At 44.9% G+C, this 26,211-nt stretch overlaps 1 protein-coding gene across 1 annotated transcript; it reads left to right on the forward strand.

Moving 5' to 3' along the window:
* LOC144138733 (dermonecrotic toxin StSicTox-betaIC1-like) lies at window positions 1-25,896 on the forward strand. The gene is made up of 6 exons (XM_077671153.1): window positions 1-200; window positions 7,071-7,308; window positions 8,509-8,637; window positions 13,014-13,124; window positions 14,589-14,832; window positions 25,483-25,896. Exons 1-6 carry the CDS (start codon window positions 120-122, stop codon window positions 25,610-25,612), a joined length of 933 nt encoding a protein of 310 aa, XP_077527279.1. The 5' UTR covers window positions 1-119; the 3' UTR covers window positions 25,613-25,896.
* The last annotated feature ends 315 nt before the right edge of the window (window positions 25,897-26,211 follow it).

The following is a 26,211-nucleotide window of genomic DNA, read 5'->3' on the forward strand; positions in this document are numbered from 1 at the left end:
CACCGGTTCACTGCTCTGTTCAAGCCATTCGGAGGCAGTTAGTGGCAGAGTCTCTGCACTGGCAGCTGGGATCTTCCTACAGTAGTTTAACATACGGTTAGCAGCTATCGTACACCACAATGGCCTTTCCCAAAGCAATATCACCATGTTGTAATAATGTTGTGGCGCTTCTGGCTCTCCTGCACATGGCGCTGCTTCCGGTGAGTTTACTCTTTTCTTGCCGGAAACCTTTCTCACGCTGGTGACTTCGAGCTCGATTGGCGCGGTGGACTGACCTGATAAAGGTGGTGCTGTCCTAGCAAAGATCGTCTGGCGTTTCCGAGGCGTATCGCGCTTCTATAAACAATAAAAGTGATCGTATCACGCCTATAAACGCTACAAACTATGAGCGTGCACATCCCAATGTTTTGAAGCGTACGGCATTTTACTTTTTGACAACTCATTCACCAAAATGTAGTTCCCAGGTCTACCATCAACTAAGATTCCTTGAGGGTTGGTCGCTAATTTTCATCTCAAAAGCCTCGCAGTAACCGCATATTTAACCTAGTTTTTACAATAATTATATTTTTATTTGTTTACTTACGTGAAGTGCTAACTATCGGCACAAGAGGCTTCTAGGGCGAAGAACTGGGTACATCAATATAGGGCATACAAAACACGATATGTAAGCAGGAAAATAAACCAAATATGCGTAAAAAAAAATGTATAGATACATATAAAGCAGAAGCGTAATTTAATTAGCTAAACTTTTTTTCTGAACAAGAGCTTGGACGTCCTGTGAACGGGATGCCCTAATCAACACAAACAACCATAAGCAAAGTGGTGCTTTTGCCGCAGAAACACAAGAACACAGAGAGAAGTGCGTGTGTGACATCTGTAGAACACGTGCATTCAAACTGCCAACATTTTTAAGGAGCATTGACAAAGGACCGTGTCATTGCAAAAAATGTCCATAGAAAAAAAAACGATTGTTATAGGCATGTTGGTATCGGTTAGCTGGTAAAATGTCTCCGTAAGCTCAGAAACATGAGCTGGCCCCGAGCTGGCGTCCAGTCCACGCATGGATTTCCGCACATAATTGGCTGAGGCAATCGCTGCTGCCGCTGCTTTTGAAAACAGCTGACATAACAACACTGATAGCAGGTCACAGGATCACCAAGGTCACCAATCCGCACGGGGTGGAGAACATCTGTCTGTAATTCACATTCGAATAAATTGTAAGGCATTCAACACAACACTGCAAAAACACTTCCCCGAACTATATAGACAACATATTCCCCACACTCATCATGCTCTTAGCTGATGATCCCGCGTATTCTTAAGTACTTACTAGAAGTGATTTTCGCAGCTGATGTCTTACAGCGCATAAATAAAATTTGGCCCCGCTACTCAGTATATCTTCATTGCTTTTATTTATTTTAGTTTTATTCGGGCTGACTGCTTTCAGTTATTTACTCGTGTCCTAATAAATGAAGGTTTCGGCAATTTCTCGCTATTATCGCCTTTGCTAAATTAAAAGCAATAATCGTCATACAAGAGATGTGACGAGTGTTCTTTAGTGCATCTGAAGCAAGTATTACTCGAGTAAAGCTACATTCCGTGAGAAATCCTTCAGCTCGACTTATAAAACGAGCGAAGCATCTTTGACCAAAGCGAATGAAAATGCATGTGCAAATAAAAGTAAGAAAAACGTCCAAGGCCCCGCCTCCACCCAAACCGCTAAACGGTGAGGCATCGCAACGCAGCCGAAGTGGTATGGATGGCGCTTTGTCTCCAACGCGGCTTTTGCATCCGGCAGAGCACCCGTCACATCAATTATTGTCATTTTCCCACTTAAACGTATGTGATGCGAAGTAAAACAACGCGAACGTATGCGCGCCACTATGGCTAACAGGTCAGACAAGCGTTTTGGTATTTTTATATTGTTAAATCTGCATAGCGTACCTGAAGCACAGATCTTTTTTACACTTATATCTCCTTTTAGCAGCGCAGGCGTTTCGAAATGTTTAATAGAACTACGTTGAAGCAGTTCACTGACGAAATGCTTGCAGGCCCATTCAATTGATATAATAAAAAAAATTGAAGCTCCACTCAACGTTTTTTAAACTGTTTCATGGTAAGAAAATTTTGTTTTGAGCGACTCGAATGCTATTGTCAATGCCAGGATTTTCGTACGCAGAAGAGCTCGAATACTGCTCCAAAACATGAGCCTTCTGAAGCTGCAATTGAACGACACGACGCATACCTTGCTTTTCCCCCCATACTTCTGTAGAGCTGTCTTGGCGAAGCTTTATAAAATGTATTTCTTGTGTCCTGCTTACGTTATAATTCAAGCTTAGCACATCTCTGCAAGCACATACTGACTAGTTGCTTCTGTGTCTCATTTTATTATTCTTGTGGTAAACCCTCATGTGCTGCCTTTACCCTGAGGAGCTTTTCACAATTTCTTCGTTCAGATGCCCACCGTAGAATGGCAGTGTAAAGTGGCACCGTGAAGTGGCAGCCAGAATGCGGATATGCCACACACGTGCAACTCATTCGCACCTGCTCAGAGACCCCTAAAGAACCATGTGTAGCAGGTACGGAGATGGCTCATCTGTAATCGAAATCCCCACTCAGTGCAAGGTACTCCGCACTGCACGAGTCAAACGCTACCCACAACTATACAGAAACATATTTCACGAAACCCATCCCAATTTTAAGGTGGCGATCCTATGATTTCTCATAAGCGCACTTCTCATTTCCGTACGTATTCAGCTTTTTTACCCCGGATATTGTATCACGCACGAGAACAACCTGGTCCTCTGCAAGAGCCATCTTCATGGTCTGATTTTCCGTGTTCTGTTTCTTATTGCTTTGAATGTCGATAACCCTCCCAATTAAACCACTTGTTTTGGTGCTCTTTTCCCTCGTTGGTCTCGCACCCTTAAGCACTGCCATCAACATCCAAAGAAATTCTCAGCATATACGAGTTCAGAACCCCCACGGCAAAACTTCAGAATGTGTAGTCCGCACGGCACTAAGATTAATCGCGCACGGCACAAAATGTGGCCGAAACCGAGTAACTGATATTTTTCATCATGCTCCTTTGCAAGGTATCCATTTTTACCACTTCTCACTAAGAACAATGGCAACAGCCATTGCGACTGATAAGTGTAAGGTTTAATGTCTGCAGTATGTGATAAATGCGAACAAATATGAAAAGCGGAGAACAATTACGTGAAAGATTGGGTCTTGGAGGTGGGAGTTTCAGATTCTGACGTTGCATTGTCCTCTGACTGCAATGCCATGTGCGCTAGGTTGAAACAATGGCCGTGTTTGGAGCTCTAAGCACCTATTGACCTATAATTAGGTTACTAGATGCCACCAACGACTACTTTTAATGAGTGAGCAGCTGTTAACCGCATAAGAATCAATATTAAACGCCACGTTTTGCTTTCCCGATGCCGGTATCACAAGACCTGCGCTCCGGACGGGTGAGGTGTTAACATTTGGGGAAGAGTACACATCCTCTGTCCATGCATTCTCGTGTAACGTAAGAAAGCGGTTAGTTGGTTCACAAACTCATCACTGCGAGCCCGAAGTGAATCAAGAAACTGCATTTAAGATGCTTCTTCCGCTAACGCACCAGTTTTATGTGGATAGTTGGCTTTAACCATAACTTACGCTTGCACCGTCTGTAAATATGTTTGCTGACTCCACTAAAAAAGTTCCCGGACGGTCCAAAAGCAGAGTTGAAACAACCGTACATTTTTGTTATTGGAATCATCTACTGATAAAAATTGGTTCATTTATCGGTTTACTTACCGAAGTTATCTAATTGCCCGCTTCATCACCACTCAGCACACCCTCTCTACCTGTATACTTTTTGAAGGACCATGAACAAATGTTGTGGCGTTCAGCTGAAAGGTATACAAAACCGCAAATGAAATAAAAGCGCGAGCGGAGATCTTCCGCAGGGAAAGAAAACCAACAGTGCGGTAGAAGGCTTAGAAAAGGAAACGCTGCGCTACGGGTAAGGAAAACGCAGCGCCTCAGGATGATATGCCGCAGAAGTATGTGCAACACGAGCCACCTCGACAGTGAAGACATCGTCGCGTCAGGGGCGAACATGAGGCTTTTGGTCATCGCGGATGAGCGGAACGATCTTCAGAAAGTGATCTCCATGGGAATGGTTTATGGGGGAAGAAACTGTCCACCAAGTGCAGCGGAGAGTTTAACAGGAGGTTAACAGGACGACCAACTACGTTATCGGACTTCCATTCTAAGTATGTTATAATTCCCAGTAATTTCTACGACAACTGCTTGGCAATATGACCCTTTTTTTTGCCGGCATCAGCTATACCGTTTTATTCAAAACTGGTCCCACAGTGACCGTGCCGCATAAATCAGCGACTGATACGCAAGGTTGATTGATTTTATAAGCCCGACTTTCTGCAGTTCTCCTTTTTTTCTAGAGGACGTAAGAAAGAACGGCAAAGCTGCATAACTTCGTAGTGTCCCTTCAGGATGAAGCTTTATATTCGTGCTTATTGCAAGACCTTTTATTAACTGATTAAATTAGAAGCCGGCAAACTGTGACCGATAAATGTCCCAAAAAAAGTACGGCACACGTGTCATCAACGCTCCTTTTAAATATTTCGCATACAATTGTCTCAGCCAACGCATATAAAAAATTTCGTGAATGCACGGGTGCTAAAAGTACGTCTCATGCGTGGTTACTACTGGGACCACCACTCGTGTGCTGAAGGTTGAACAGGCATTATTTTACTACCCCTCGATAAGGGAATGCGCGTGGGGTTTCAGAAATATCGACAACCTTGTGTTGCTTTGTGGCTTCCCCATTTTGAAAATGTATTTTTCCTGCCTGTTCTTTGGGTAGTGATGCCATATTACTTGGAAATGTGGATATTGTGCCGTACCGCTCGGATTTCTATTACAACGACGTGTCGTCGCCGTAATAAAACGCTCGATATACAAGATACCCCTCGCCTGCCGCACTATCTCAACCCTTTTACCTCGTTTGCCATTGAAGAAATTTTGAAAATTGAATAAGCGCTCTATGAACTCTCGTTATCATATTATTAATTTGGTTACTTTTTCTCTCCTGAATAATTTTTTTCTGAGACCCTTTTGGCCCTGTCTTCCTTATTTTTAACATTGCCCAAAATACCTCAAGAACATTGAGTACAAAACCAAGACGCCTATTGCCGCGAAAGCTACAGTACGCTACCTCGGGCAATCTTCGCAGAGTGACCAGTTTTCACGTTGAGAGTTAGAGGTGAAACCACACCCTCTTCCGCTAGCACCCGGATTGGAGCAGCGCCCGATGACGGGGAGAGATAGGCGAGATGTACGGAACGGAGAAGAGCGCAGGACCCGTGCCGCCACCTGGCGGAGGAAGGCGAGGACACCGCCATTGCAGCGATAAGTGCGCGCAAAGAAGGAATACGACGTGCGCACAGAGCCGTGTGCGATGGAGTACGACGAACATTCAGGTGTGGTCGCTCGTACAGCGGTGGCGCTTAACCAATAATCAGAGTACAACATTTTACAGTAACGCTCTTAACTCTGGTGCTACCGTGCCCCGTACTGCACAATAAAACAAATGTAATGTACTCACTAATTGGCATGTAAATATCAGCATTATTGCGGCGGAGGCATGCGGTGTTTTCTCGTGGTAACTAACATTGTTCACATCAATTCCACACGCCTATCATTGTACTGATTCTCTGAAAGGGTTACGTAAATTGTCCAAACGCCTGCGAGAAAACATGCTAAGAACTTTGTTTTCACAACCATTATGTCCGCATATTGCTGAAATGTGGAGTTAACAATATGCTGGTTTGTGGCTACTATGTCATGGTCGCGAGCGAGGTCGACGATGAAGCTGCCTAAACTGTTCTCTTGAAAACACTGTTGAAAGAACAATTTCGTTCTGCGTCCTCAAGCCATGCACGAAAAACCTCTCAAGTAATGGCAAACAGAATGGAGTGCACAGATAGACAGCAAAATGCATGCAATAAATGCACATTTTAAACATACGCTGCTGACCTACGAAATTAATTTATCGAAGTTCGTTTACCTAGGTTACGGCTTGGTCACACAATTGCAACACAATCGCCACGGTTCACAGGATCTTCAATACCGCGCTGTTACAACTGCGTGGAACACCTACCCGTCATCACGTTCAAATCTAACGTAAGGCACTGAACACTGCACGGCAGAAACGTTTCCAAAATTTGTAACACATTTTAAAGCACCCATTATATGGTGATTAACGATACCAGGTCTTCTGTTAGGCGTGACGTGAGAGAAATATAGTTTTTTACACCGCTATTGATAACACGCACATTCACATCTTTCGCGCAATGCACTGGTAATTTTATTTGTCTTTTCAACGTTTTTCGTTTTATTCTACAACATTGCAACAAACAGCAGCCATCTTATTTTTACTTTAAACATTCTTAAACGGCTTGATAAATATGTCATGACTAGCCATGTTAGTATAAATACAGGACTTTTCGGCGCTCTGTTTCCTTGGTAGGCACCGCGCCATGAAACCAACGATCACCATCATGAGGTCATATCAGGAGTGTGACGTCGTACCAAATCTTCTCCACGTCAAATCACCCGTATTGTGCCCCCTGGACCACTATCCCGATCAGTAAACTCGGAGCACCTGGCATTCGGCATTTGTGGAAGCGATTGCGCATTTTCACATCCGCTCGTATTTTCGCGGCAACGCAGAAAAATTTTAAAAGTTACAATTTTCCTAGATCAACTTCAGCGGGAAATTTCCGTTGGAGTTTCGGGTGAAGATAGCAGTGACTATAGCAGTACACAGGCCTCTGGGTGGAGTTTCTATTCAAACGCGCATAGTATGTGCGTTGGTCTTATTGTTTGGTATTGGTCATGATATGCTTATACCTACTGATCACTCTTCTTTGAAATACTGCCGTAACCATATCGCGCCTCTACCCACCAAAGCTTTTTGCTGGAATAATCTTGACCTCACGATCTTTGTGTAATAATAAGTATGCGTTTAGATCTGATTTGTTTTCTTGCAGACTGAAGTTGCAACACAGCGGCCATTTTACATCATTGGAAACATGGTAAACTCCCTATACGATGTGAGGGTCTTCTTGGAAGATGGCGCCAACGCGCTGCAGGCGGATGTGACGTTTAGCCCAAACGGAAGAGCGCAACACACGTATCACGGCCCGCCTTGCGACTGCTACCGAACATGCACGAGAGACTCGACAATCAAGGATTACCTCAACAACTTGCGAGACGTCTCCTCTGGCGGTAAGCCCACAGGCGTTTTACAGCCATCATGATTTTGCCGCCCGGTTTTCAGAGAATTCTTTTCTGTATCAACGGTCAAGATTCGCGCTCTTCACTCCTTTATTGCCGAAACAGGCCGCTCGCCTTGTTAATTATTGAAATGCCTGTTGGTACAGTAGTATTGAATTTTTTTTTGTTCCAAAATTGTTAGCGTCACTGTACCCTATGTTCCCTTCGTTTGAAACTAATTACTAAGCTTGTTCGCCAGTAAAATCGCAATAAAACTCGGAAAATCCCTCTGAGTGGGTACGCGCCATTCTTGTCCCGGAGATGTGCTGTGGCGCCGTGGCGTATTTTAGGACACAAGGACAGATGTCAACAATGTACCTTGCAAGCAGGTGCCGTTCGAAGTGCCGCTTTGCCATGTGCCACCGCTGGCATAAGGGAGGGCAATGTGCAATATCACCTATTTAATATCATTGTGTGGAAAGTTGAACAACTTTGTAGGGCGAGCAGCTTTACTACGCCTGCTTTGCGGGAAATCCCTGAAGCATCCTTCATAGTGTTTTTGTGAAGTCTCGTCGATGAAGTATCCAGCAGTTTATAATTTATACTTGTTTCTTGTAGCATCGCATGTATTTATTTATGGCACTATAGCATTTATTCATTCCAATGCGGTATATATGCCACTGTAGGAAACCAGTGGGACATCAAGGATTAGGTATGCAGAAACGGCGCTGTTTCGGTGTGCTACTTTGTTGCCCGATAAGATACGGTGTTACTAAACAGTGCCTAAAATTTCTCCCAGTTTTACAGAATAGGTTCATGTTTTTTTTATAGATACGGTAAATTAGGACGTGTTGTTTTATTGGAAGACGTGGAGAGATAACAGTTAAGTAGCAGAATGTAAATTGAATTGACTCTGTGTATTTGCATTTTATTGCGGCAATTATGCCTAATTTAAATTCCAAGCGCCGTATTTGTAAATAACTTTTTCCGAAAGGCGTTTTGTTGATTAGTTGGGGCGGTCTCCAGTTGAGGCGGTCTCCTGAAGAGGCATGTGAATATTTTGAGGCGCCGAATGCAAAAAGCTTTTGTATCCGAAAGCAGTAACCGAGGTCTTATCCTATGCGGTTCTGTAAGTTTAGTTGTATTTTGAGTCAGTAGCGTATTTTGTCTTTAGCAACTGAATAGCTGTGTTACGTATTTCTGCTTCTTCAGAGGGTAAATTTCAGGGCCAAGTTGCACTCCTGTATCTGGCCCTGTATACGTCACATGTTCCTGACGAATACCATCACCAGGCTGGCGTGGATATTGCTGAAAAACTGCAAAAATATCTCTGGAGAGGCGGTAAGAAGATGGACTATTCCTATCTTAAAAAATGTTTAGCAATCATCAAAGTGCTCAATTTATATATACAGTAATCCCTAGGTAACTGATGTTATAAAATACGCTGAGAAGTTCGAGAAAAGCGTCGTTTAGAGTTAGGCGGAATTCCCAAAATTCGTGGCCACATCACAGAAATAAGAGCGAATGCTGATAACAAAAGCTCCACCTGCAAGGGGAGTTTTCGTATTAAAGGCAAAAAGCTCACGTAAAAAACGAATTATAAATATTTCGGAATAATGTAATTATAAGTATATATATATATATATAGGGAGTAGTAGAACTCTGAAGATGGTAGAGAACACAAGAGAAGAAAAACTTCGAACCAGGTAAAAGCACGATTGTGGCCTATGTTTCAGCAAAGAGAACTTGCTTTCCTCAGGCCCTGAGGAAAGCAAGGTCTCTTTGCTGAAACGTAGGCCACAATCGTGGTTTACCTTATTCGAAGTTTTTCTCTCTATATATATATATATATATATATATATATATATATATATATATATATATATATATATATATGTCTAGCGAATCGAATAGGAAATGAGTGGCGCGTTGAAAATAAGACAGAAATAAGGGTTGGCAGTCAAGAAAACCTCGGAAATCAAAGGGGAGGACGTAGTAGGTCATTGAAACATATAAAGAATTTGGAAAGAACGAAAGAAAGTGGAGACAAAATGCCCGCCAGGTGAGATCCGAACCAACTACCTCCAGAATACTGGTCTGGTGCGATCACCACTACGCTACCGGCGGGGCAATTTTCCCCTCCAATTTCTGAGGTGTTTATGTTAAGGTATTTTTGTTTCCCGTGTTTGGGGGTGGTGGCCAGCGCCACTCAGACTACTCGAGGTGAAGGAGACCTTCTTTTTAACCCCCGGGCCGTGACTCGAGTGTTTACGACATGTCAATAGTGGTAGATGAGCGTTGAACCCTGGTAAGCTCCCTATGGCACCAAGACTGCCAGAACAGAGCACCTCACAATGCATGTAGCGATTCAGAATAGGAAATTAGGGGCATGTAGAAATAACACAGAAATAAGGGTTGGCAGTCAAGAAAACCTCGGAAAGCAAAGGGGAGGTTGTGGTCGGTCAGTGAAACAGATAAAGAATTTGGAAAGAAAGAAAGAAGCGGAGAAAAAATGGCCGCCAGGTGGGATCCGATCCCACGATCTCCAGAATACTGGTCTGGTGCGATAACCATTATGCTACCGGCGGGGCGATTTTCCCCCCTGCATTCTGGGGCAGTTATGTCACTGCAATTTTTTCCTGTGCTTGTGGATGATAGCCAGCGCCACCCTGACTTCTCGGGGTGAAGGGGACCTTCTTTTTAATCCCCGCGCCGTGACTCGAGTGTCTACGACATGTCGAGAGTGGTCAACCAGCGTTGAACCCTCTTAACCTCCCTATGGCACCAAGACTGCCAGAACAGAGCCCCTCGCTATTCGCTATGCATGTAGCGAGTCAGAATAGGAAATGAGGGGCTCGTAGAAATAACACAGAAATACAGGTTGGCACTCAAGAAAACTTCGGAAAGCAAAGGGGAGGTTGTTTTAGGTCATTGAAACATATAAAGAATTTGGAAAGAACGAAAGAAAGCGGAGAAAAAATGCCCGCCAGGTGGGATCCGAACCCACGATCTCCAGAATACCGGTCTGGTGTGATAACCACTACGCTACCGGCGGGGCGATTTTCCCTCCGCTTTCTGGGGTAGTTATGTCACTGTAATTTTTTCCTGTGCTTGGGGGTTATAGCCAGCGCCACTCTGACTTGTCGGGGTGAAGGGGACCTCCTTTTAATTCCCCGCGCCGTGACTCGAGTGTCTACGACATGTCGAGAGTGGTCAACCAGCGTTGAACCCTCTTAAGCTCACTATGGCACCAAGACTGCCAGAACAGAGCCCCTCGCTATGCATGTAGCGAATCAGAATAGGAAATGATTGATTGATTGTAGAGTTTAACGCGCCCACGCAACGCAGGCGATGAGGCGCGCCGTACTGGTGGGCTCCGGATTGATTTTGTCCACCTGGGGATCTTTAACGTGGGCCGAAATCTCGTACACACGGGCGTTTTTGCTTTTCGCCTCAATCAGAAAAGCGGCCTCCGCGGCCGGGAATCGAACCCGCCACCTCGTGCTCAGCAGAATAGGAAATGAGGGGCTCATAGAAATAACACAGCAATAACGGTTGGAAGTCAAGAAAACCTCGGAAAGCAAAGGGGAGGTTGTGGTAGGTAATTGAAACAGATAAAGAATTTGGAAAGAAAGAACAAAAGCAGAGAAAAATGCCCGCCAGGTGGGATCCGAACCCACGACCTCCAGAATACCGGTCTGGTCCGATAACCACTACGCTACCGGCGTAAATATGTATATATTTATACATATATGTAAATAAAGATATATATATATATATATATATATATATATATATATATATATATATATATAATCAAGGTTGCAGTCGTCATTGCCAGTGCTATTCGGCTTTTTTTTCGAAATATTTAATAGGGCCGAATGACGTGTGCTTGTCACGTTTCTTTTGATTCATTGATAAATAAGCGAACATATAAGTCGAGAAAAAATAAGAGCGCAGAAATAAGAGCGAATGCTGATAACAGAAGCTCCACCTGCAAGGGGAGTTTTCGTATTAAAGGCAAAAAGCTCACGTAAAAAACGAATTATAAATATTTCGGAATAATGTAATTATAAGTAGCGAATCAGAATAGGAAATGAGGGGCTCGTTGAAAATAACACAGAAATAAGGGTTATAAGTATATAAGTATTATAAGTATTATAATACTTGCTATTATAATAAAGAGAACTTGCTTTCCTCAGGGCCTGAGGAAAGCAAGTTAGCTTTGCTGAAACATAGGCCACAATCGTGCTTTTACCTGGTTCGAAGTTTTTCTTCTCTTGTGTTCTCTACCATCTTCAGAGTTCTACTACTCCCTATATATATATATATATATATATATATATATATATATATATATATATATATATATATATATATATATATATATATATATATTTATATATGTCTAGCGAATCGAATAGGAAATGAGTGGCGCGTTGAAAATAAGGGTTGGCAGTCAAGAAAACCTCGGAAATCAAAGGGGAGGACGTAGTAGGTCATTGAAACATATAAAGAATTTGGAAAGAACGAAAGAAAGTGGAGACAAAATGCCCGCCATGTGAGATCCGAACCAACTACCTCCAGAATACTGGTCTGGTGCGATCACCACTACGCTACCGGCGGGGCAATTTTCCCCTCCAATTTCTGGGGTGTTTATGTTAAGGTATTTTTGTTTCCCGTCTTTGGGGGTGGTGGCCAGCGCCACTCAGACTACTCGAGGTGAAGGAGACCTTCTTTTTAACCCCCGGGCCGTGACTCGAGTGTTTACGACATGTCAATAGTGGTAGATGAGCGTTGAACCCTCGTAAGCTCCCTATGGCACCTACCCTAAGCTCCCTATGGCACCTCCCTACGTGGCGGCCGCTGGGAAAGAAGACGTTCTACGTCTCCCGCGGTAGTCGAGGGGCGGCTACCAGGTATTTTGGTACCGTTACTACAGGTATTTTGGTACAGTGTCCAGGTATTTTGGTACCGTTACTACATAAGACGACGATTACGACGACAATGTCATTAGGCACCGACAGCGCGATACCCTAAGAGACTTGGCACCTAAAACAGGCTTAGTGCTGCTGTCAGCCGTTTTTATTAAATGATCAACTAAGATTTTAGTCAGTACACCTCGCACCCCTCATTACTGTCGCTGAGAATATTATTACTTCAACAGCATGGTTTTCCAATAAAATGCATCCTTTATGTTCCTTCGGTCCCTGAAATTCATTTACGCGTATGTTTCTTCACAGTCACATGAAAAAAATAGAACTATTAACATTTAAAACTTCTTTTCGGAATCCAGTGCGCACAGGCTAATAAACCAGCCAAGTGTTTCGCTACCTTTGTTAGTTGCGGAGTGTAAAACGACCTTTTTTATGAAGAAGGCAGGTCGTGCACTGCACTGCCAGTCTGTGTGGATTTGAATGCAATACGGCCACCCCGTGTGTGTGTCAGCACTCTTCATTGACTTGTGCCATGAGCGACTACGTAACCATGGAGGATAAGTTAAATGTGTCAGGTTCTGGCCACATCAGATTAAAGCAACCAGTAGAACTAGGGACGTTCCGGCTGGGTATCTTCCGTTGTTACAGATGTCTTATTCTCTCCGTGACATTTCAGAATAAAATGCCCGAGATTTCTTCCGTATCCCTTTGAAACTAGAAATGAATTTTTTATTGTTTTGGGTGCTCATGTGATCACATGAACACGTACATTTGTTGCAGTTTCTCGATCAGAAGCAGTTCCTGTGCTGCTGTACGTCAGCAGCACCTATGAGAAGAAAGTTTTCAAAGGAGTCCTAGACACCATCTCTCCATCCTGGAAGGATCACATAGGTGAGTACCGGGAGCATAGCTTCCCTTCGCTCGGCATTACCTGAGCTGAAGACGCCGTTGTTTTCGCTTCACCAGAGAATCCTGAAAATGAATAACTAGGATCCGCAAGAGGATGTAAAAATAATGAAGGGTTATACAATCACTATTACTAGGTGGAACGTAAAATATCTGAAGAACGTTCTGGAACCGCGTAATCTATCAACTGTTAGTGAACTGTTTTATAATATTCCTTAAGAGATATTATTGCGAAGTTGTTATCATCGTACGGGATGTAACAACATGCGATTAAAAATACGAAATATGTTTTGATTGTTCACCAAGTTAGAATCACATTACTGTGGCGTTTCCCTCACTTTCGCTTGCGTGTAATCTTACCTCAGCTAACTTTTCCCCATTTCGTGTGTGAGAGCTTGCGCTGAAGCACAATATACTTTTTTACATAGGCATTTCAAGTACCCGAAAGTGGCACCTCGTCTATTCGGGGTGACGGTGTTGGTGTCGAGTACACCTTGATAACTCAAAGGTGAAGACTTGCAGCAGTACAACCCATCGAATCTTACAACGTTGTATGAACAGTGAGCTACGCACTCATTTGTGACCCAGTGAAGCAGCATTTCTGCCGTTAGTACTTGACGCTAAGTATACTCTTCCATAATTCCTGTTGGAATTATCGCATCCTTCTATGCGGAATTACTTTTCCTCGCACATGACGGAATCTTGGGGATATCGTGTCCAAAGGCAATATTCAAATATTTTTAAAGCCGCATTTTATACAAACGCAATGTTCAAGTATTTTTGAATTACCGCATTTTAGCGCACATAACCTGCCCGTGCTTATTGCCCGAACACCCACTTTCAGTACACAAATAAACAGAATGTGTCTCGGCATTCCACCCGCACATTTTATACAAGGAAGGTTTCACGAAAGCTACTAATCAAGCAACATCGCGCATTTGTTGATACGAAAAACCTTACCTATCCGACTATAGGTAACTGACTTGCCCAATATTTTTTTAATTTGCTGTAGTGTTGAGCTGTGTGTGCGAACTAAGCACTTTCAATAAGATAAGAATGGCATAGTCGCTATTGCTGCTGTAGGGGAATCAAAGCACAACGCGCAATACCCTTAATCTGCACCAAAGTATGCTACCTCGTGTATAATCCGCATCTCTACTTTACCCTTGAAATTTTCGCCTTTTAGGGGCGGGTTTTGCGCGCGAAAATCCGGTATATATAGCTTCAAGCACACCAATGCACTGGAACGCCTCGCTAGAATTTTTAGTCGGGGAACTCATTTTCTCCGGGCATGACGGGCTTTTGGGGGAAACCATAGGAATCTGTGGGCGTGTTGCATGTTTACGTGTTCAGATTGAATGCAGCGGAGTGTAAATTTATCGAAGGGTGAATTACAAACATCTACCTTGTGTCTTGCAAAAATTTCCATGTTTACAATATTTTATGCAGGATTTGATTTCGGCGGCATGGAACCATTCTACAAAATCAGGGACGCTTACGCCGAGCTCAACATAACCAAGGGTCGATGGCTGGGGAGTGGAAACACCAACTGCCTGCCGTACCAGCCCGGCCGATACGGACGCCTGGAGTCTATTGTAGACTGCCGCGAAGGGAAGATTCGTGAATGTAATTTTGTCGACAAGGGCTACGCATATAATCTGGACACGCAGCGCGCTATCGGAAGAGAGATCCGGTGAGTTTATGTGCTTTGATGCCGCTGCCATACTTTACAGTTTTACGTTGCACGGTGACAAATAGAATGAAGAAAATGTCTCTTTCCGCATGTTTATGTCCAAACAAATTTGATATATTTTTGAACGAGTTAAGCTGAGTCACAAGCCCATCGTTCAATCCCTATCACATGTTAAACAGCCGTGGGGAAAAGACGTTGTATGTAGTATGGCATGGCGAAAGTATTGATCCGCGGGCCCACTGAGCGAAATTGGCGCCCACTGATGCGACGTCTAAGCTCTCATTAACCTCGCCGTGTGAACCTGCTCCGGAAGGAACCCGAAGCGGGCCCACTGCCCACTAACGGGACGAGAGGGAGGGGCGGGAGGGGGCGGCTTAGAGTAACGCCTAGTGTAACGTAGTAACGCCGACATGTGCCGTTATGTCGATTAATTAACTTTCTGCATCGCACCGACGGTTCCCGGAGCGGAATGCATATTTTGTGGCGCTAATGTGAGCGTACAAGTTCTCTGGGTAAAAACAAGGCTTTCTCGTTTACAAGCCATGGGTACTGCTCAGGTGTCCTCGGAGTTTTCTATGAGTTCACCTTTTAGAATAAATTGTCTTTGGGACACATTAATATTGTCGTGTGCTAGGCTACAGAAGAGTCAGCGATCAGAATTAACCATTACGTACCTACGTGGCTGCTGTAATTTTTCTGGTGAAGTTCTTTATACCTTTCTTATAAGAAGCAAAAAAAATTCGAGCGATGGCTCGAAATTTTCATATAATTTTTTATTATTTTACTACCCGCTAGGTGATTGAATGAACTGAATGAATGAAGCAACTACTACTATTCAATGGTGCACGGGGCAGTTCTACCAAGCACATTGTGAAAGTAAATACTGATCTCTGCTAATTACACATTTTTTTGCTACTGCGGGCATAATAGGTTAATTTCAGCTTAGGATAAAAGTGATGCGAAAGACCAGCTTACAAAACTGGCAGTCACTTAGCTGGGCTAGACTCGGATATGCAAGTGAAATAAGGCGAAACAAAGTTTGCCAAACGAACGGAATGGGTGGTCGAAGGTTTTATACGTCGAGCACTCACTGCCGTCGTTTGATCAGTTTCGGAAGCCGTCGGCAACATCAAAAAACGAGGCGTTCATTGCATCCTCGAAAGGCCACCGCTGTCGTTTTAGGGCGCAGCCCTTTGGCGGCCGTCTATGTACTGAGCCGTGTTGTCGACGTAAATGAGCGAACGATGGCGAGACAGACGAGTAGAAGAAAAAGCGAACGATGACAGAAAGCAGAGGGGAAGAGTGTGGCTAAATTGGGAGGGAAGGGCGGTTCGCCGTGGCGGCTTGAGCCAGAGCTCTCCGAAAGTGTGCGGTGGGGGAGGAACGGGGGCAGTATACATTGCCCGCAGAAGGCGCTCGACGGCGCGACGCTTGGAGAAAGTGTGAGGGGGGTTCACGTGCGTTCGCGTAATTTTAACCCACCGCGGCGGCTCAGTGGCTAAGGCATTGTGCTGCTGAGCACGGGGACGCGGGTTCGCTTCCCGGCTGCGGCAGCCGCTTTTCTGAAGGAGGCGAAAAGCAAAAACGCCCATGTGCACGAGATTTCGGCGCAAGTTAAAGATCCCCAGGTGGTCGAAATTAATCCGGAGCCCTCCACTACGGCGCGCCTCATCGCCTGCGTTGCGTCGGCTGGTTAAACCCTACAATCAATCAATACGCAGTTCGCGGTCCCTCCCTGATACGTACTGCGCGCCGCCGACGCAGAGGCTCATCATCGCTGCCGTCGAGAGAACCCACGAGTGAGTGATGCCTCAGCGCACTGCTTCTGCGCCCAAATATCGCATTACGGAGTATCGTAATCGCGAGCCAATTTTTTCTGATTTCTTCCTGCGACGCTTAGCTGCCGAAGTTCCCGTTCTTCACTAGTTTAAGTCTAGCGCTTTGCGCGCTCGTAATCATGTTTCTTCTTTAACTTATCAGCAATCACGGTGCCATGTGCGGGACAGCCCTACGCAGCATGCAGGCGTCGCTGCCCCGGCGGAGAATAGGATACATATGCGATGGTATGAGTTTGCATGATACGCACTCGGCGGCAGCCTGGAAGTAGTGTCAGTAGATAAGGTAACATAGTATCGGCAATCTATTCTCCTATTGTTCCGTGCCACCGCCGTGATCATTGGTCAATTCGCATCACGTGACATTTGTTTATACTCCTACGGTTTATGGGCACCGCCATTTTGTGGTTTGTGCAGTTTCTGTCGGTGAACGGTAGTAGTCTCAGCTTGCCCTCCCCTGGATGCGCTCCAACGGCGTCGTTCCGAACGCGATTCCAACATAACGAGCTTCGCAGCGTTTAAGCTGCAGAAGTGTGTCCGAAGATGCCGTGTTGCTGCGTCTTTGGCAGCGTTGTTTACAAATTACCTCGTCAAAGTTAGCGGTGAGGAGGCAGAAGCGGCAATCTGGCAACACTCATAAACAACAAAATGGCCGCTATTGCTCACTTGTGTGCCTCAGTGACCGTGGCTGTATCTTATTTAATGACACAACCTGAAGCATTCACCGTCACGTGGCGTGTTTCTTTCCGCTAGCGAGCTAGATTCCGGCGCAGCGGCTGCGGCGAATCACGTGGTTCCACTACAGGTTCAAGCGATCATGTACGGCCAAACTCGCTGTACTAGGCCAATATTGCTTTGGCAATGAAAGACAGTCTAGTTATAGCTAATTCCGCTGACCGGGCGAATTCGCATTACCTTCGACGCGTAACACCGCGAGTACGAAAATGTACTTCGGCGCGGGCCACTATTACTCGTAGGATGCTGCTGCGTAACTATGTATTTCCAATGTACTGCAGAAAAATACTGTTCTTTGCATCAACGAAAACCGATTTCGGCTGGAATGGCTTTTAATGTAATGTACACTGTTTTGTTTTTAGTAATACAAATCTCCAGTTGGCGGCACGAGGTAGAAAATCAGCAAAAGTTTCGTAAACCTAATGCGAAGCATTCCTGGCCCGTAACACTTGGTCTACAAAGTTTAGCAAGCATTAACTTCCATTCAGAGTGCACTCCCCATAACCATGCAAGAATGTTGGCAATAATTTCCGAAAGATACCTACAGTAGGTTTTAATGCGGGTGTCGCTGCCGGATTACAATGACGGTGAAATATTCCTAATTAATTTTAAGGTGCACGGAACCCAGTTATGAAACGACTAGCGAAGTGCCTCGAGTAACAACATTGCGTACCCTTACAGTGGCAATAATGACAATTTCAAGTTTGTTTATTTAAAATATCCAGTGATTTGTGGTGCTTTTTAGGCATTTTCATCATGAAAACATGACTCTTGGAAGGACGACTTCATAATTGTCCTGATGATGATTGATGACGATTGCTAGTGGTTTCTCCTTTGTAGCGGGGTGATGACGTGTCATCTTACCAAACGGACCAATATACCTATGTTTCATACTCTTGATTTAATACTATCGCTGCTTAGGGCCGGCACAAAGAACTTGTTAGGGACAAAATACCTTTTTTTTCCCTGTTACAGGTGGTAACGGTCATAGGCAATATTTCCCTCTACGCGTTTCGTCCACCAGCATTCTAGTTATAATATAGAATAAACGGGGTTTCATTTATTCATTCATTCTATACCCGCCGCGGTGGCTCGGTGGCTAAGGCGTTGTGCTGCTCAGCACGAAGATTCGGGTTCGATTCCTGGCCGCGGCGGCCGCTTTTATGATGGAGGCGAAAAGCGAAAACGCCCGTGTGTACGAGATTTCGGTGCACGTTAACGATTTCCAGGTGGTCGAAATTATTCCGGAACCCTACACTACTGCGCGCCTCATCGCCTGCGTTGCGTCGGCGCATTAAACCCTACAATCAATCAATCAATCAATCAATCAATCAATCAATCAATCAATCAATCAATCAATCAATCAATCAATCAATCAATCAATCAAACCAGAATTCTAATCTTCTTTTTCTCGCCTCTACAGCCTTGAAGTTAACTTCCTCTGTGCTACCCTTAAATCCTAGGGATTCTAGAAGCCGAATATTTCATTCATGTAGGTTCGGTTGGATACCCTCACATTCTAACACTATATACCGCATAGTTTCTGTTTCACTTCTGTTGCCTTTCCCTTCTTCTAGTACGGTAGCCCTCTTGCGGAGGCCACCCGAACCTCGCTTGGAGGAGTATTCAAGAAAACGCCTTCGTTTTTTTCCGCTTCCCCGGTGCAGTTGACGAATCCGTCCCAGGCACGATGCGCGGCTTCGGTGGCATAGAAACTTCTCGATGGCAGCCATAACACATACTTGTCGTTCGGTTAAGGGTGTTTCAAGCGAAAATATGTGAGAAACCGAACCTTAAAGCTCCACCACCGCTCGCCCGTGGGGAGTTGGAGCGGCATTACGACCGCCCGCAAGCTGGTTCGACGTGTAAACAGGAGATGCGGCGTAGGTGGAACAATCTAAAGTTCTCAAGCCACAACCGCCATTCGAGCCGTTTGTGCAGTCTAACGCAGCATAACACAGGCATCCCGCAAATGCTCCGCTACGCAACACTACGTACGTGCGTCGCCTCTCGACAGTGACAAAGCAATGAAAACAGCGCACGATAAACTACTACAGGAAGAATCACAAAAGCGAACAACGTTAAAGTGAAAACTCCAAAGGAAAAAAGGCTAACATTAAAAAATGACGAAACATAAAAAACTGACGAGAAAACAGAGCAGAACATAGCTGTCTCGGCACTTCAAACTGCCCAATAGAATATGGAGTCGTTTTGTTTAAATTTCGCCCCCCCAGTCATGGCGGATCGGTCGCTGGAAGCGGGATTAGTGCATGCGCTGAGCGCTACTGGAAAAAGGTCCATTAAATCCACCATTTAATGCTACCTCTACATTGCGTATTTTGGGAAGTCAACATTGATGTAACCCGGCACGAGGCACCTTGAGTATTCATAGTAACGGTATTGGCGACAACGCGGACCCCGAGCCCCAATACTTAAGCTGTTACCTACCGTGGCGAGAAGTTTAGAGGTGAAGCACAAGGAGCCTTTAACGTTGGCCGTCGGACGCTTGGTCAAGCTCCGACCGATGCTCCCTGTCTGTTTACCCGGCAGGGAGCTCCGGGACCTCTGAAGGTATTGGGGCAAGGTCGTTTTCTTGTGATTAAGTCAGCTGTTTAAGCAGGACCTGTAACGTGAATTTCCGCATTCCTTATATCAAAATTCTTGCTCAGCATTTCCGGCGAAAAGTATCAGGCTGAAAACTAGACGGCAGAAATCCTTGTCGAAGTTAACAGCGAACAACAAGCTGTCAACTTCCCTTGCCCAACCTCGCATCCTTGATTTGCACGTCAGGATCACACCCCAACAGAGCCTGAATAGCTCTCAGGGTGCGGTCTCTCAGCCAGACCTTCTGGGTGAAATTTATCCCGACCTGATAGAAAGCGTAAAGCCGCACAGCGTCACGGCCGTGTATCGCAGCCCTATCCGACAAGACCATAAGAAAATCTTCACGAAATTTATAATATTGACAATCAACTAATCCGATCTCCTTCAAGATATCAATGCCCGGTTTATTTAACGTGGAATCCGTCACTACATGCCTAACACTTGCGCCATTGCTTCAAGTGGCAACGGTTCAGGCACGGTAAGAAGTTTTGCCGTAGAACAACGACCTGTGCGAAATGTGCAGCACAGGACCACACCGCGGACAGCTGTGACTCCACTATATTTACTTGTCCTAACTTCCGAAGACCCCACGCGGCATACTCCTGGACATGCGAGAAATTTCATCAAGAAAAGAAAATCATCAATGTCAAAGTAACCGAGAGCATCTCGTTTCCAGAAGCGAGAAAAAGGTTTGCCTCCTTTCCTCTGGAGGGGTACGTTGAAGCAGCATGCAAGGGGGTGGAGCGGCGTCCGATTTCAGCAGGGACTTTGACAGGGACTCAGGGATTCAGTTTTACTTTGTCCCACCTGCGCCCCCGACAGGGCTGCCTGCGGCAGCCCAACCAGCCACAGCAACGTTGGCGGAGTCAGTCGCAATTGTGGTGGCAGCCATGTCTGTTGACGGTGATGCTGCCTCCAATATTTTCCCTCCACCATCCAAAAGCCCACGTAAGCGCACGGAAGAGATGGAGACGGAGGAACCCGTGGCAGCTCCCACCGTGCCGCTCCACCTAGGCCACCCTCAGTGCTTCTGACGCCCTCAGCAGTGGCGGCTCAAGCAATGCGCACCCAAAAGGGTGCGCGGTCCAAGGAGGCTGGTCAGTCGGGCACTCCGAGGGCAACTGACTGCGTCGCAGCTCAAGGAACGTGTGGCGACGTCCAAGCCTCTAGAAAAGCCTCAAAAGCATAAAATAACTGCCCCGAAAGAAAACACATAAACATACTCACTCCAGTAGCTCTTATACGGAAAATATTGCGAAGATATCACATAACTCAATGAACGTGTTGAGGTCTTCTTGAAAACCTTGATAATGCGTACGAAATACTGCATTTAGTCAGCAAACTTTGATGTGTGCCGAAGAAACACATCTAAACTCCAAACAAACAATTTTATTGAATAGTTATATCGCAATTCGGAAAGCACAGGGATGGCTCACATACTTTTCGAGCGGCGTGGCGATCATCACCCGGAAGCCGTTAGTATGTCATCCCATCAATGTGAGCACTGTCCTTGAGGCTGTCGCAATTCGCACCATTATATTTGACAGGTAAATAACAGTATGCTCCCTCTACATTCCTTCTGATGATAGGCTACCGAGCTCAGATTTCGAGGCTCTGATGAAGCAGTTTCCAGAACCCTTTCTTTTACAGGAAAGCTTAATGCTCATAGTCCCCTCTGAGGCTTTTCCCGCATGGATGTCCGAGGACACCTTCATAAGAATTTCTTAACGTCATCGGGAGCGTGCCTTTTAACAAATTATGGTATGTAACATACCATGATTTAATGCACAACACATATTCATACCTTGAATTCAGAATCGGTGCTGCATTTATCTTTCCATCACTTGAGATAGACGTGGGCACACACACATATAGTACTGAACATTAGCATACATAGGTAAAAGATCTAACAGTTCACCTCAACGTTGCAAGTTTAAAAAAGCAAATTCAAACTGGAGTACATTCACAGATGCCTGTAACCTTCACCACACCTTGGTAACACACATGTCGACGAAAAGCCCAACTCCTCACGGCGCAAATCTTCCAAGCCGCTCCTCGAAGCCCGTCCATCCTCGAAATTTCTATTCCCCAGGCCTCCTGTTACCCACGCAACCAAAGGAAGCGCCTGGTCAAATGAGGCCTTCAGGCGAGCGTGGGAGGCTCAGAACACAGCGTTGGGTGTCCTTCGCAGGTTTCCCACATCTGATGACCTTGTATCTTTCAAACGGGCGACGCAACCCGGGAAGAGCGTACGACGTAAGGCAAAAACAGAGAGTGGCGCGCTTTCCTTACATTTATATACTCATACACTGACACACACAGAGTCTGTACAAAACTACGTAAACCTAAAGGTCAATAGATTCAGTGAGAGAGAGAGAGACTGGAAACTCCGTTTTCTAGGGTTCATGTGCCAGAAAATGGTGTACTTCAAGGTGGGGTTTAGATCTGCGGTATGGTTATTGTTAAAATGAATTCTCTTAGGAAGGCATTCAACCGATAAATTTCCTCGTCAATCTATGCACACAATTTGCAAGTACCCTTCAAACCTTGTAACTTTTGCGCGTGCGAGTGCCGAGTCCAGCTTGGTATTAACAAGCTAGCCAGCTGGGTAGACAGCAACGATTTTAAATTTAACCAAGAAAATTGTCCTTGTGTTTTGTTTTCCAAGAGGCGCCGCATTCAGCCGCGTCAAGACATCAAACTCAATAGCGTCTCGATTACAGTCAAAAACGAGCACAAGTTTCAACGTGTAGTTCCTGACGAAAAGCTCCCACTCAACCCGCAGACCCAAACAACTTAAACATAATAGCTGAAAGGCCATGACTATCCTGCAGGTTCTCTCACGCACTTCTTTTGGTGCTGACAAACAACTTATTTTACCTGCTTTTACTAGCCTAATAGGTTTATAATTGAACTATGGCAGTGTTATCTATACTCAGCAAGCAAAACGTCTCTCAAAACGTTGGACCCAGTGATTCATCTTGGGCTCCACCTGGCATGTGATGCTTTCCGCACTAGCCCAGTGCCAGGCCTCTATATGGAGTGTAATAAATGGAACTTAGAATGTAAGCGAGCAGCGAGACAATATTGTGCTTTTAAAATCTCATCAATGGCTCACCATCCTTTTAAATACGATTTTAACGATACACCCATAAAGCAGATACTGATAAATCCTCCATCCGTTTCTGCTCCCTTCGCCTAAGAGATATAGGTGATGCGTCGGAGCTTGCTGCCTCCTTTTTTGACATCATGAAAACGTCGGTAACGAATTTTGTAGCACCACGGCATCTGCGACCTGTGCCATGCGACGTGTTTTTCACACATATAGCGAAACACCGAGTACAAAGGTGTGCGAGCACGCAGAACGTCTTGTCTCTGCAACATAAATATCAGTGTGCAGAGTACTGACGCCTCGAAAACTGCCGGCTCTTGCTCTGCGCTGCACAGGCACTCATTTAATGGAACTAAACGTATGAAAGGGAATGCTAGTATCTTCAGGGTTTACGGTATACTCCTTGTTCTAACTCACATCAAATCCACCCAAATTTCAAAATGCATTACCCATACCCTTTTCCTGAGCTTTGTGCGCACGTTGTCGTCTCAAAAATTGGGCAGAAAACATGTAGTCAATATTATCTGGAAAACATTATGTCGGTATATGGTTGAAAACATCAATCAATCATATAGTGCGCCCTAGGCCACTCTGGAATCACTGGAGATGAGGCTGCAGATCAAAATACCGCTACTGCACTACCTGCCAACACACTGGACATAACTACAACTCGTTACCCTGGACTCAAATCACAGATGAGACAACACCTTCGCACAACAAGGCAAGAAAACTGAAGTTAAAAGGGAGACAAGAAACTACAAGTAATAAATCCACACTTGACACCATACAGTACGGACACACGCAATCGAAACACGGAAGTATCCTTGGCCAGGTTAAAGCTAGGCTATATACATGTGACGGCTCAAACCTGTTCACTGGGTCTTCAAAGCTCATGTGTAGAAGGTGTGGTCAGGGCCTATACGTTGTCCACATCCTAATAACGTGCAAGGCACTTGACACAGCATGACAGAAACACTTCAGGGAACTCTACAGATAACACTCTACCGCACACAGCTTGCGTTTTAGGGGACATCCCTGAAAGGTATTTTTTATGAAAAGTTAATTTTTACCCCTGAATACATATCACTCACAATCACAACCTGTAATTTTGGACCACCCATCCTTATTGCCTTTGATGATTGTGATGTTGCTTTTGCCCATCGATTTCCCTATCTACCTTTTCATTCTTATAATATAACCATTCTCTTGGCTCCCTTGCCACAGTTGGCCTTTCGCCATTACATCCAATCATCGTCATTGTAACAGAGAGTGAGTACGCTGTATTCATGCTGCACCGACCTGCTGCCATCAAAGAAGTACCCGGTATAAGCCTTCCTCCATGTAGAAGACAAATGACAACATGTGTTTTGTTGCTCTAGGGCTACCTGGATGGCACAGCGATGCCACTGGGCGGCCGCTTGTGCTCTATTTACGTCTTAAAGGAACTGTACGTGCCGTATTTTGTTACAAGGTCAAGAAAATTGTGTCTTAAAAGGTGAGGCACAATTCGTCATCAAGCGTCCAGTAGGTGGCAGCGTCTGCTATGCCAGTTGGCCCGTGTCGCGCCAAATGCCTGTAGCACGGTTTTGGTAGTTTTGTACACCTGGAGGGGATCAATTTACGTCTTCTTTTGCTACTTTTATTGCAGCCAACTTCCTTGCTGCTATGCAAGGAATACGCACTAAATTTGAAACAAATCTATGTTGTTTCGCAAGCTTGTGAGTCGTGTTTAGTTTGAAGTTTGCATTTCCTCTTTTCGTCCACAGCCAATCCCCGAGGGCACCATATTACGTCATACTTTTAGTGCGCCAAAGTAGCCAGTGATTCGCACGTACAGTGTATTGTCCATTTTTCTCATGCTGTAACGGATTTGAGTAAAGTTGAATTAGAATGTTTTATCAGTTTTGTTCTAATATTTTCTGCTGATGAAACAATCTTGTATTTTGAATTAGGGAACCGTTTAACCGCGGTTTCGTACCCTTTTAGTCTAAAATTTTACTTTCACAGTGCAAGAACGACTAAACGCTTAGAATGCACCCGTGTTTTGTTAAACATGGCATGTGCCTATTTAACAAAAGAGACACGTGCAAAACAGGTCTACCAATGCATTGGCGGTTATTTCTACCGTGAGACAATGTCGTATTAAGCGCCAGTGGTGCAACCGCCATATGCAAAGTTCGTTCATACCTCAAGGTTTTTGCTTCGAGCACAGGTTAGGAGATTATCCCGTTGTACGGGTGGCATTTTAACGGCACTTCTAATACGGTGTGAATAGCAATGTTTTTGGCGTCCGATAGCCCTGTCGAACGAAGAATGCATGGCAATGCAGAACGCTCAGTGCGATCTTTTTTGTGGAATTTTCAGGCTAGGACTGGATGCTGTCATCACGAACTACCCCAGCACTGCCCTCGAGGTCTTGAAAGCGGGGGACATCCGGCGACTAGTACGACTGGCTCATCTAGGCGACAGTCCTTGGGAGCGGATTGTAGACTGAAATCCAAAGCACGAGTACTGGTGGTTGTGAAGTTTCCTAAAACTCCCAGTAGCCTAATTTTCAACATATCGTTTTTTATACAAAAGGCTCCAAGCAAATATCTTTAAAGCTACTCATTCACGCCCATTGCGGCTGTGCAAAGCACCATTTAAATTCGATGCCTAACAACGGAAGCTCAACGAAAGATTTATAGCCAGCCGGTTTCAGCCGAAGTATGCGACTGCGGACCTGAAATCTGTCCTCGCTGTTGCCACAAATAAAAATAAAGAGCACCCATATATGTGCGTACGCCTGTTGCCGTTTTTTTTCATAGGTAACTGATCTATCACCCACTTGGTTCAGGTAAAGGTCTGGTCTCCTCGGGAGTTAAATTCTGCTTTACCTCCAGCTTCCTTTAAATGGGAACTTGCATGTATCTACAAACGGATAAAATTTCTGTAAATTTTGTAATTGACGTCTTAAAGAGCAGCGTCATATGTAATACTTCTCTTTAGGCAGATTTCTGGTTCCTGCGAGAAATATTTAAGGCAGAGATCAGTGCACGCGTGTTTTTTATTATGTATGGTACTGTTTTTATTACTGTATTTTGAGAAATTTCA

The sequence above is a fragment of the Haemaphysalis longicornis genome, unplaced genomic scaffold (assembly GCF_048455015.1).
Source record: "Haemaphysalis longicornis isolate Haplotype H1 unplaced genomic scaffold, Haemaphysalis longicornis Haplotype H1 scaffold_5, whole genome shotgun sequence".
NCBI lineage: Eukaryota > Metazoa > Arthropoda > Arachnida > Ixodida > Ixodidae > Haemaphysalis > Haemaphysalis longicornis.